Raw genomic sequence first — 11,712 nt, forward strand, 5'->3', positions numbered from 1 at the left:
CGGTGTCTCAGCCGGGCGCGTATCTCGCTCACACGCACACAAACACGCACACGTGTACACACGCATTTTCTCCTCATCTCCTCCTTTGCAATCTTCCCAAATGGCTACACACACACACAAAAGCCCCAAACCCCAGGCAAACCCGATGTCCGTTCGCCTGGGGTGCAGCCTGCAGCTGACCTCTCACCGGGGCAGTGAGGGGCAAATGTGCAAGAGGAACTGCGTGGTCACGTCTGTGTGTCTGCGTGCCTGTGTGTCTGGGTGTGCGTGCTTTCAGGGCTTGGTATGTGTAGAAAATTAAATGCAGTCTGGTAAAGAAAGTTAATTCAAACTACATGCCGTACGCAATAAACTATCTTTTTATTTTGATTATAAATAAGGTGACTGTACTTCCGTTAAAATACAAGTACATAGGAAAACTTGGTAGAAATTTTTTTTTTCTTTTTAACACGGTATTAAAACTGGACGCTCTTTAAATCGGCCGCATGTTCTATACTGTCAGCAGGTTCTTCGTTAGTTTGTTTCTAGTGGCGTTAGACTTTTACCTTCTTTCTCCTCCGTGCCTTTGGCATTTGAATTTCTGCTCTCGGAATACTTTGCTTTCTCTAGCAAGAAGTCTCTGAGGTGGCCCTCATCCCTCACCCTCCCAGTAATCGGGCTAATGAATTTGGACAGGATCCTTTCGCTCTCGAGTTTGCGAATCCCACGCATTTGCTGGTCACTTTTGGAGGCTGAGGACTGAGCCTGTATCCTGTTAACTCCCTGTCGAAGCTCCCCTTCGGGACCAAGGGCCAGGCCCCGTGGGGGTGGGGGCCTCTCGGGGTTTGGCAGCATACCCGGGGGGTTCCATCAATCAAAAAAGAAAAAAGGAAGGGGGAAAGAAAAAAAAAAAAATGCGGGAGAGAGTCAGGAGGGGGAACCAAAGGGAAATAAAAAAAGAATATTCGTAATGTGTATAATTTATTAGAAGCTTCTTAGGAACTATATTTAAGCCAAATATCTACATAAGTTACAACAGGAAAAGGCGGCGTGCGCAAACAACAAATTGCCAGAGGATTTACAACGGGGCGATCAGTGTCCATAAAAAAAGGTGGGGGTTGGTTTGGTTGATTGTATTTTTTTTTCTTTATACAACAAAATATACAGACTACTAAAAACTATGGGTTTAGTCCAACTTTTGACAGCATTATACAGCTACAGGTTCACATCAAACGTAAGGAGGAAAATAAAAGCCAAGCCTTTGATGACTCCACGTCTCCATCCGCTGGCCCTGGCGGCAGGGCTGCCAGAGGAAACCGGGGCGGGAGGGGAGGAAAGCTGCTTCTTGTGTCTGGGTGACGCGAATGCGTTTTTTCTGGGGGGAAAACCACCCCATTCCCCAAAATCTCTATATTTACATGCAAGTCCTAGACGCTGGCAAAGTGTATATCTGAAATTCAAGCCTTCGGACCATGCCTAACTATGGTCCCCTTTCTGCAGACTGCTCCGTAGTTATTAGTCAGAATTTTTTTTAACACCCCATACAACAATATTGGGGAAAAAAAAATAAAAGCACCCAAAACCATCAAGAGTAACAATAAAACAGAACAAAACCCCAAGTCTCTCTCTCTCACACTCTTAGAGGTCCTCAGAGAACCACTCAGTAAAGTGAAGGGAGGTGGGGGAGCGTTGAAAAGGGGAAAAAAAAAACCAACCCAACCAACAAAAAAAACCCCAACCAAACAAAAAAAGACACCCAGTAGTTTGGACAGGACAGAGATCTGTGTGACTGGGAAAATCTGCCTTTTTTTTCCCTTTCTTTTTTTCCCCTTTTTTTTTTTCTTTTGCTCTGTTTAATCCTTTCACCAGGTCCTACCGTATAGCAAGGTGGAGCAAGACATGGCAGTGCCATAGTCAGAAGTAGAAGAGTTTAGGTGAGACAAACTGGAGACTTGGCTCTGCAGAGAGGACGGACTGGCTGAGTGCTGTCCCATGTCTGGAGACTGCCCCGCACTGTTTGTCTGGTGGCTCTGATGCTGTCCGAGGCTGTTGCCATTGGTAGCCACCGTGATCGTTGTAGCAGCCTGCTGCTGATGGCTCTGGATAGCTGCTGTGGGTGTGTTGGAGCCTGCTTGGCAGGGCTTGCCATCCTTTACAAGCACTGGCACCGCCACCCTTCTGGGAGACTGCTGCTGCTGGCAGGAGCCGTTCTCCTGTTGCATCTGCTGCTGCGCAGCCTTGTCTTTGGCCTGGCGTTTCATCTTGTAGCGGTGGTTCTGGAACCAGATTTTGACCTGAGTAGGGGTGAGATGTATCATGCTGGCTAAATGTTCCCTCTCCGGGGCGGAGAGGTATTTCTGCTGCTTGAAACGTCTCTCCAGCTCGTAAACCTGGGCCTGGGAAAAAAGGACCCTCCGTTTCCTCCGCGGCGTGCTCTGGAGCGGGGCCATGCTCTTGCTCACGTCTCCCAGAGAGCCGAGGCTGCCCATGCCGCCCATGTTCATGCCCGAGGACGGCGCCATGAAGCGGGAGACTGCAAGGGAGAAGGCGGCACGGTTTAGGCGGCTCGGCTCAGCCCGGCCCTGTCCGAGAGGGGCCCCGCGCTCCGGCGGCACCCACCGCCGTTCGCTCCCGAGGGGCGCCGCAGCCCCCCGGCAGCCCAGCCCCGGCTGGGTCCTCGGGGCGCCCAAGCTCTCAAACAACGACCCGCGTCCCCGGAGCGAACGGCGGCCAACGGGACCCCTCCTCGCCCGACCCAACCCCGGTGAATAAAGGCTACCGCTCGCCTCTCGCCCTGCCCGGGGGATGACACCCGAGCAAATATAGAGGTGACAGCGGGGCGGAAGCGCCCGGGGACAGGGGCTTCGCTGAAGCCGGCCGGGGCGAACTCGTCCGCTCCCCCCCGCGCCACTCGGGACGCGGCTCACGCGGCTGCAGCTTCCCCTCTCGCCCGCCCTGTGCCGGAGGGCGCGCAGGAGAACGGGCACCGCCGTTTCCCTCCCGGGCCCCCTGGTCTGGGCCGCTGCTGCCCCGCTGGACGGCGAGCCCCGAGCTCCCTCTCCGCGTCGCTGCGCGGTTTCCTACCCCCTTCCCCGTGCAAAAGCAACCCCGGGCGGCTGTCATGAAACCAGCCGAGGTGAAGGGAGCAGGCATGATCCTCGGGCAGAAGGAAGAATTGAGGGGGCGGCGGTGGGGGGGGACGGACGGACGGACGGGATTTGGACAGACTTTTGCCCTGGTGAGGAGTCCCCGGCACCCATCTCCCGCGGTGCGGCGGGGCAGGTGCGCGGCCACCCCCCGCCGCCCACCCAGCCGCGGGCTGACTTACTTGAGGAGAAGCGGGGGTCCGGGTTGGTGCCGTACCATCCTGTCGCCGAAGCGCTGTTCCGCATGGTGTCCTGATAAGGCGGGAGCTCGCTCATGTTGCCCAGGTTCCCATTGCAGTAGCCCCCCATCGTGGCATGGGAGAGCTGGGGGACCCCTGCCGCTGTCATATGGTAGGCGGCAGTCACTGTTCCGTTGTGGCCCATGGGGTGCTGCTGCATGGCCGGCTGAGAAACCTGAGACTGTCTGTAGGCTGACAAGGGAGCCCCCAAGTTACTGCCCTCCATGCCCACTTTCTTGTAGCTTTCCTCCAAAGGACTCAAGATGTCAGACACTGAGAAAGGAGTCGTATGCTTTGGGCTCATCGACATGATTCGGCGGCTGGGAAAAAAAAAAAAAAAAAAAAAAAAGGAAGGGGAGGCAAATCTTTTCTTTTTTTTTTTTTTTTTTTTTTTTTTTTTTTTTTTGCCAAATATTCTGGTGTTGCCTTAACGCCGATCTTGTTGGATGTACACGTAACCGAGTGGACGAAGTCCGCCTTAATTGGATTGAGTGGAGGCTCAGGGCTGCCTTTCGTTTGTTTTAGCCAGACGCCAGGTTTTAGGCTGCCACCAGAGGCGGGGCATAGGCACTAAAGCAACAAGACAATAGAAGCCTACATCTTGCCCAAGATAATTAGCTTACATGCTGATGACAAGGTAAACACCTTTAAGTTTTCCTTGTCAGGATTTTTTTTTTTTTTTTTTTTTTTTATGTCTTAAAAAAGAGAGAGAGAGAAAGAGAAAAGGAGACAGACCCCGTGAGCACGACTCGCTTTATTTTTCTCGGGGGTGGTAATATCGTGGATGGGAAATGGAAGGCAAGGCAAAATGACCCCCGTTTGGCGGGGTGAAAGGATTTAAAATAAGCTCCCGGGTGGCAAGGCTGACAGCCTAGCCTTTGTGAACGCTAGGGAGACGGGGCTGAATGCCGGTGAGCTGCAGGACCGAGTCCCCTTCTCCCCCGCGAAGCTGGGGTGGTGGCAGTCCCGCCGCCGGGCAGGCAACTCTCCGAGTGCAGCCGTCTCGCCCGGGCCGCAGTCCCAGCGCTCAGCACTCCCCGCCCCGGCTTGTCCGGTCCCCCGGCCGGCTGGTGGCTGAACAGCTCCTGAGATTTAGCATCTCGAGAACCTTTCCTATATCTGCTAAGACCCCCAGGGCGAGACCCCCAGGGCGAGGATCGCTTGTCTCCCTAAAGCCATCAGTTCTGTTCACTTAGGGATTTTTTAATTTCTTTCAAACTCAAGGAGAGGTGGAAGATGCAAGTTTCCAAAAGCAAGCAGTAAATTAATAGCCTGGGACGAGAGACTGTTGAAAAATAGGTTAGCGCAAAATGTCGCTCGTTATTCTCAAAGGCAAAGACTGCCACAGTCTCTCGTGGTCCCTTTGAACCTGAGAAGCTGCTTTCTAAGGTTATTTATACAGCATGGGAGCTGGATGGAGAAGACCTCTCAGGTCATCTGCTACACGACTTTGCCAATGAATTCCCTGCAGTTTTGAATAAACTGCAATTTCTGGCACTTTCGGGTCTGCTCCCGGATCCAGTGTAGAAACAAAAGCAAGCCCCTTCACAGACGTCGTTGTTTTCCCCCTCCCAACCCCACCCCTCGTAAAGGCAGCGGCTGCTAATGTCACTCGGGTCTTCGAAGAAAACCCCTAAGTTGTCTAATGTCTCCAAAGCTTCTATTTCGAGGTGTTCCAGAGCAGGGGAGAGAAACCTCCCCTGTTTCATACCCCGGCCTACAGCCCTGGCAAACCCAATTTAATACAGCAATTACCTGAATTATTAAGAAAATTACAGCGAAGGTACAGTTAACCCAGTGACTTCGAAGTGTCAAGTAACTATTTAGTAATGGCACTTGTAAATATGTTTGTGCTCGGCTGGTTAGTGCTTAAAAATGCAAAAGTGCACTTGCTACCCGGGAATAACTAAATATCTTTGTCTAAAGTGGCAGCATAAATAGCCGGTCGCTTTGTGACTGTGCTTGATATCAGTACATAAGGATCATTTTGCTTCAATTGGGAGGCTCTCATTCACTAGGCAAGAAACCGTTTAGGAGAAAGTAGGTTCCCGTATGAGAGTTAACGTCCTTCAAGTGTAAGCCTCTGCCTTGATTGCACTTTAGAGCTCTGCAAGAGGTGAGCTTTTCCACAAAAATATAATTGGGGGAACTTTCCTTCAATCAGGCCTCCAGCTCTCCTACATCATCTCAGCCGCCTCTTTCGGTATCAGATCTCTCAAGGCTGAACACCCCGAAGTGGGCTCGTTGTGAGTCCGCTGGGTCACCGAAGTCTGGAAAGGGCGACTTTGGGCTAGAAAGGCTACTGTTTTTACCTCTTTTCTTTCCTCTTTTATTTCGAGATCTTTAGATCTTCCCTTTCCACATCCTGGAACATTTCTCACCCTCACCCCCGCCCCGCGTCTCATTTTTTCCCCCTTTCTTCGGGTGTTTTTCAAAACGGTCTTTGGGTTTGTTCCTACAGAGAGACACACTCGACCTTGCCTTGGTGGTTTGGTGTTATTTTTTCCTGTTCCTTTTTCCCAGGATTTCTCAGGCACATCAGTTCCGCATCTGTTTTATTACCGTTAAAAAGGAGGGTGCGAATGGAGGGGAAAAAAAAATACCACAAGATCCACCAAAATTACGCTGCTGTCGGCTCAGAGGCGAACGACAGCGACTGACCGCTCAATCTGTGGGACAGCGACTCCGTTTCCCCCCAGGGAGTGCGAGGTGGGGAGGCCCGAGAGGCGGCTCCGGCGGCGAGGAACGGCGCGGGGGGGGCGCGCGGGGAGAGTCCTCGCCTCCCGCCCGCTCCTTCCCGGGGCGCTGCCGGAACGACACCGTTCACCGCCTGCCGCGGCTGGGGAAGAATAGTTATCTTATGCTGGCACAGGCATGAGCGTAGGCTAAACCGCCTCCGAAGCACTGCTCAGTTAGATGAACCTGGGAAGTCTAGCTCTGGCTGCTCGAGGTCTAATAAAGCGAAGTTAATACGAGAGCCCTTCATGTCCCCTTCGTGGGGAAGAGGGCTGGAATTCTCTGTGTAGCTCTGACCGCTTCTTTAGGAACATACCAACTCGCGAGGTCCCGACGGCACTTTTTAGCCCCTCTAGACCGAGCTAGCGACAAGGAAGCAGGTCAACCTCTCTCTTTCCCGCCCCAAACGAGCTATACCGGGGAGAGTCAAACCGCGGACAACTGGCCAGAAAACTGCTTCGCTGCTGCCCTTGTCCCGTTCCCTTCCCCTTCTCTTTGAAATCCTCCACCCAAGTTTGCCTTGCCAGGGCTATCTCCCTGCAGCCCCTGGAGGGTCTTGCCTAGGCTGCCTCTGCTGATGGGTTCGTTTACCTGGTGCTGCTACTTCGTAAAATGCTCGAGTTATAAAGAAATGCTAAGGAGGAGAGCAAGGCAGATGAGATGCGTTTTGCCTGGTGGAAGCATTTTCATGAGAAAGGCACGGTCTTCACCCCGTGTTTGCAGAAATGCGGATACACAGACGTCCCTTCAATAGCTTCTGACCCCACACAATCCGTTTGATAACACTCGAGAGGTGGAAGAATGGGAGACTTTGTCAATCAAATGGTGCCAATCCCAATGGAAACGGTGCCACCAAGACCGCAGCGCGTTTCCTCATCAACTGGATTGCGGGGGCTGGGAACTCAAGGATCAGCTTTTGAAAGTGCGCACAGGGCTCTCCAAAGACAACAATGTCTTTTTTTATGCGAGCTGCTGTGCCTCCCCAGGGGGAATCGAATGTGCTCGACCAGCCAGAGCTACCGAAGGGCTTGGAGGGGAGAGTCCCACTCAACCGGCGGGCGAATACTTTCTCAACCAGAGAGACACTGTCTAGGCGCAACTTTTTGATACCAAGGCATGAGGTGTTCCACGCTCTCCATGGGCCGATTCAAGGGTCCGCTGCTGGCACCCCTGCCCTACCCTGCCCAGCCCTGCCGCCCAGCTCCCGGGGCCGAGGAGGCGGCCCTGCCGCAGGCCTGCAGCCTGCCCTGCTGTGAAAGAGGAGATAGGCGGGCTCTGCAGTGGGGCCAGCAGCTCCTAGAGAAGTCTGAGTTAAAGGGACAAGATCAGAGCTGGGACAGAACTCTTTTATCCTGGTCATCAGCACAACTGTAACATTCATACAGAGGTTTAAATTGCCCTCCCAAAGATCCGCACCCGGAAAAGGGGTACCACCGCGCAGCTTGCTGCACCTTTTCCCTCTCGGCCCACCCCTTAGCCAGCTCATAGAAAGTTCATCACTGACTTCTTCTGCATGTCGGCGTCATACGCTTCCTTGTCACCCTAGCCCCCCTCCCCAAATGGAAGATGTGTCCAGCATCCCGCGTCCTGAGCCCACGCCAGGAGGGAGGGAAGGAAGGAGGGAGAGGAGGTTTCCCCTGTAAGCGAGCAGGGTGGCCCGATGCCGCCGCCACTGCCGGCCGCGGGCAGGGTGCTGCTCCCTGCCTGGAGAGCACACGCTGGGGTGTGTAGGGCAGGAGTCCTGCCCAGACACGCTCCCTGAAAGCGCTCCTTTGGAACTCTTGCTGTAGCTCATGGGGACAATTCTATGGGAAACCCCCCTATCCCCGCACTAGTTATCTCGTTCGAGTGGGAGAAACTCCTCAGTACACCGGTCGAAATCTCTGCCCCTTGCGAGGGAATCAAAGAAAACAAGCGAAGCCATCAAAAGCTAAAGCGCAAGTTCTCACCCCTCCGCAGCGCACGCACAGTTGCTCCTCCAGCTGCTCAGGGCGTGGAGCATCTCGCATCTGGGGTTCCTCGGGGGCCCTTCCCCACCCGTGACTGGCGGCCCCACTCGCGAGGTCCCGTGCGAGGGCAGCGCTGCCTCCTCGCAGCTCGTTTCCCTCCTTCCCCAATTCCTGGCGGAAGACTGAGCCCTCCTGCCCTAATCCTCAGACACCCCCCCCCCCCCCCCGCTTTTCCTTCGCCGGCCCGTTCCTGGCCAAGAGGACCAGGGTGGGGCCAGGTGCGGGGTGCCAGGGAAGGGCTACCTCCGCCACCGTGCCAGGCGGGGGGGCCGGGCACGCCTCGGCTCGGAGGCCACACCGCGCCCTCCGAGGCTGCCCCTCCTGAGGACCGGGAAAGCGCTGGGTGCAGGCTCGAGAGCCCCAGTAGCCAGGGGTGGGTAGCAGCAGTGCTCCCGCGGATGTGCCTGAAGTGTCGTCTGACCCCCATCCCCATCCTGGTATTGTTAATATCAGCAATTGATATAATGTCCTCCATATCTGGCTTCCTTAGTGTTAGTGGACTGCCACCTCCACAGCACTATTACTACAAGACTCGGTGTTTCCCCGAAGCATCTTTGATACACCCGAGCCAGGGGTGATTTCTGCTGGAAAATGGTTGTTGAGACAATTTGCCAAAAGTTGTTTTATAAAGATAGTGAAAAGTTTTACGTAGATATAAATACATACATAAAAACTTTTTGTCAGTAGATACCTACAAACACAGTCCTGCCGGGATCCATCTATTTATCTGATTTCAGGTCTAGCTGTCAGTATATTACATTAGATAGTTCACGAGTCACGTGCTTTTGAATGTACATCCAGAATGTCCCTGCACACATGCACACACGTGTGTAAGGTGAATACCTCCTGCAGTGGGTACGCATGAGTATATATTTACGAATACGTTCACAGCCCTCAACCCTGTCGTCTCTAAGTGTTTCAAAAAGCAACTTAGCTTTTAAGAGGGTCACCTCTCCGCCCTCCCTTCCCTTACCCTCACCGTCCCGTGGCTCCGCCGGGGCCCAGGGCGGCTCCTGCCCTGGCAGCTGTTCCGCCAAGCCCGCGGCCGCGCCGGCGCCGGGCTAAGGGGCTCTCGGCTCCGGGATCCCGGTTGGGGCTGGACGCGGAGGGGACGGACACGTGTGTGCCTGTGGGTGCAGGGTGGCGATTTGATTTACCGCGGCCCTTTTCGGCAGCAGTCTTCAGTGTGGCTGGCAGCGGCTGGCGGGGAGAGGGCGCGTTGCTCAATGCCCCCTGCTTTGGTCTGGAAGACACCGCCCTTGCTCCCGGCCTGCCCCTCCGAGAGGCCGGGGGATCTGCAGCCTGCCCTGGGTGCGCTGAGGAGCTAGGGCTCCGCGCCGTTCCGCGCCCTCGGGGCTGTGCGGCCGGCACACGGCCTCTGGTCGGGCCCGCGAGTCCCGCGAAGCTGGCGGCCAGGCGTCGGAGCGCTCCCCCACGCCCGCCGGGAGTACGTGCGCTGGCGGGAAGGCGACCTTTCCCCCTCGACCTTTCCCTGGGGGTGACCAAAGCTCCTTTTTATTTTCAATGTCACTTCGGAGTTTGCCTTTTGTTCCCCGCTACCTCTCGCTTCCAGGGATACGGGTGGCTCCCCGCTGGCTCGGGGAGGGGCGAGTGGTTGCAAAAATACCTCATTTAAAAACGACAATGGAGCCCTTTCGACCAGCACGGGTGGTACCCGAGCTTTATTTTCTGGCTGGGGGGAAGGGAATTGTTTGCTTTACTTTTATTTTCACAGCAAAACTCGAGGGAAGTTACCGGAGGGCTGCGAGGAGTCCCGATCCTTCCTTGTTGCCTCATTGCTCCAGGATATCGGGCAGAGCCACCCAGCCGAAGGCCAGCACACCCGCCGGCATCCCCACGGAGGCCTGGGAACCCGCGCAAAGTGAGCGGCTATAAGCGGATCTGTCCGCAGCCGCCCTGATGTCACTGACTTTGGAGTGACCGAGCTCTCCGGTCATTGTCCCTAAATCCTTCACTGCATCCCCTCTTCTCTGCAGTCTCTGCCTTGGTCTAAGCTCCCTCGGGGGCTTTAATTCGGAAGGAAGCTGCCAGCTGCCCCGTTGCGCCTTTGGCTTTGTTTTATTTTCCCTTTAGCAAGGGAAACCACTGCAAACGGGGGAGCTGCGTTTGAGCTTCGGCGGCTCCGGCCGTCCGCCGTGTTCGCGGAGCGACGCTCGGAGGCCGGACCCTGCAGGCCCTGGGGCGGAGGCGACCGACCCGCAGCAGCCTCCGCTGGCCGCCGGGGGAAGTGCAGCGGAGGACCCGGCAAATGAGCTCCACTGGTCCCACTGGCCTGCTGCGGCTGCTGCTGAAATCTTCCCAAATCAGGACAAAAACGAACACATGAGGAAACGGAATGGGATCTTGCTTAGTCGTCATCGTAGGAGACGGATGTAATTGCATGGATATTCGTCCCTCCTCACTGTGCATTGCTCCAGATCTAGAGGGAAGGGTTAGCTTCTTTTAATGTTACCACAGCTCCTCCTCAACACCCTCCGTTAGACGTATCCGGCCGGCATTGTTTCCTCTCTCTGGGAAAGTATCTGCAATTTACCTGTTACTGGATCAAGAGAAGCTGTTTAACAATTTGTGCCCATTCCAAGTGTTTGCTTTTGAGCACCACTGTCAAACAGTTTCAAATTGTACTCTTGGCAGTTCATGGTCACGTACACAAAAGATTCTTGCTCAAAAACTGCCTGTTGGGAGTGACTCTGCCTTTTCCAAACCAGCTTCCCACTCTTGCCTGTACATCCCGTAAGGGCTGAGCTTAGTGTCCAGTCTGCAGGAGCAGCTTGATTGCCGGTGTTCTTTTCTGAGTGTGGGGGGTGAATCTGCTGTGGCACTGGGGGCTGAAGTACTCAGATGTAGGGCTGAGACAAGTAAGTGAAATGGCCTGGTAGGGCCAGACTGACCCAACTGGCCACAGTTAGAATCATAGAATTATAGAATAGTTAGAGTTGGAAAGGACCTTAAGATCATCTAGTTCCAACCCCACTGCCATGGGCAGGGACACCTCACACTAAACCATGCCACCCAAGGCCTCATCCAACCTGGCTCAGTTAGTGGCAGGTGGATTTGCTTGTTTCTCATGTGAACCTTAAAATCAACATTTCCCCTTGAGTCTTAAAATGAAAAAAACTCAATTCACTCTGCCTTGATTTTCTTCTGTTCCTTCCATGGAAGAGAGGACACAGGTTTTCTAGGCAAATAGGACCATTTTAGAAGCCCAAAGGCAATTCTAGGGATGTTTCAGGAGTCTCCTTTTCAATTCATGGGAACCAGAGTCTCTGGGAAGATCATGCCCTCAGTCTGGCTAGTACAACTGGTAGGTCTAGTTAAAAGCTGATGTAAAAAGCTGCAGCACAAAGGAAGCCGTTTGTAGGGAAACTCAACAATGAACTTTATTGGTCCTGCTACCAAACCCATTAAAAAAGCTATACACTCTGCAGCATTGTTTCCAGGTCTGGGTTTTGTTAACCAGCTACTGACATATATATGACCCAGGATGCTGATATAGCAGGTGCATTCCTCTTGCCAGGAAAGGGTTCAGTTCAGTTGCCAGTTTCATCTAGTTCAGTTTCTAGGTACCACTCTTTCAAGAGT

At 54.1% G+C, this 11,712-nt stretch overlaps 1 protein-coding gene across 1 annotated transcript; it reads right to left on the reverse strand.

Moving 5' to 3' along the window:
- Positions 1 to 1,068: 1,068 nt before the first annotated feature.
- On the reverse strand, positions 1,069 to 8,102 carry NKX2-1 (NK2 homeobox 1; the record flags this gene model as incomplete). Its single annotated transcript, XM_080619416.1, has 3 exons — positions 1,069 to 2,512; positions 3,308 to 3,684; positions 8,050 to 8,102. The coding sequence occupies 3 exons, from the start codon at positions 8,100 to 8,102 to the stop codon at positions 1,842 to 1,844; spliced, it is 1,101 nt and encodes a 366-aa protein (XP_080475542.1). The 3' UTR covers positions 1,069 to 1,841.
- Between the last annotated feature and the right edge of the window lie 3,610 nt (positions 8,103 to 11,712).

Source organism: Psittacula echo, assembly GCF_963264785.1.
Source record: "Psittacula echo genome assembly, chromosome: 5".
Taxonomy (NCBI): Eukaryota; Metazoa; Chordata; class Aves; order Psittaciformes; family Psittacidae; genus Psittacula; species Psittacula echo.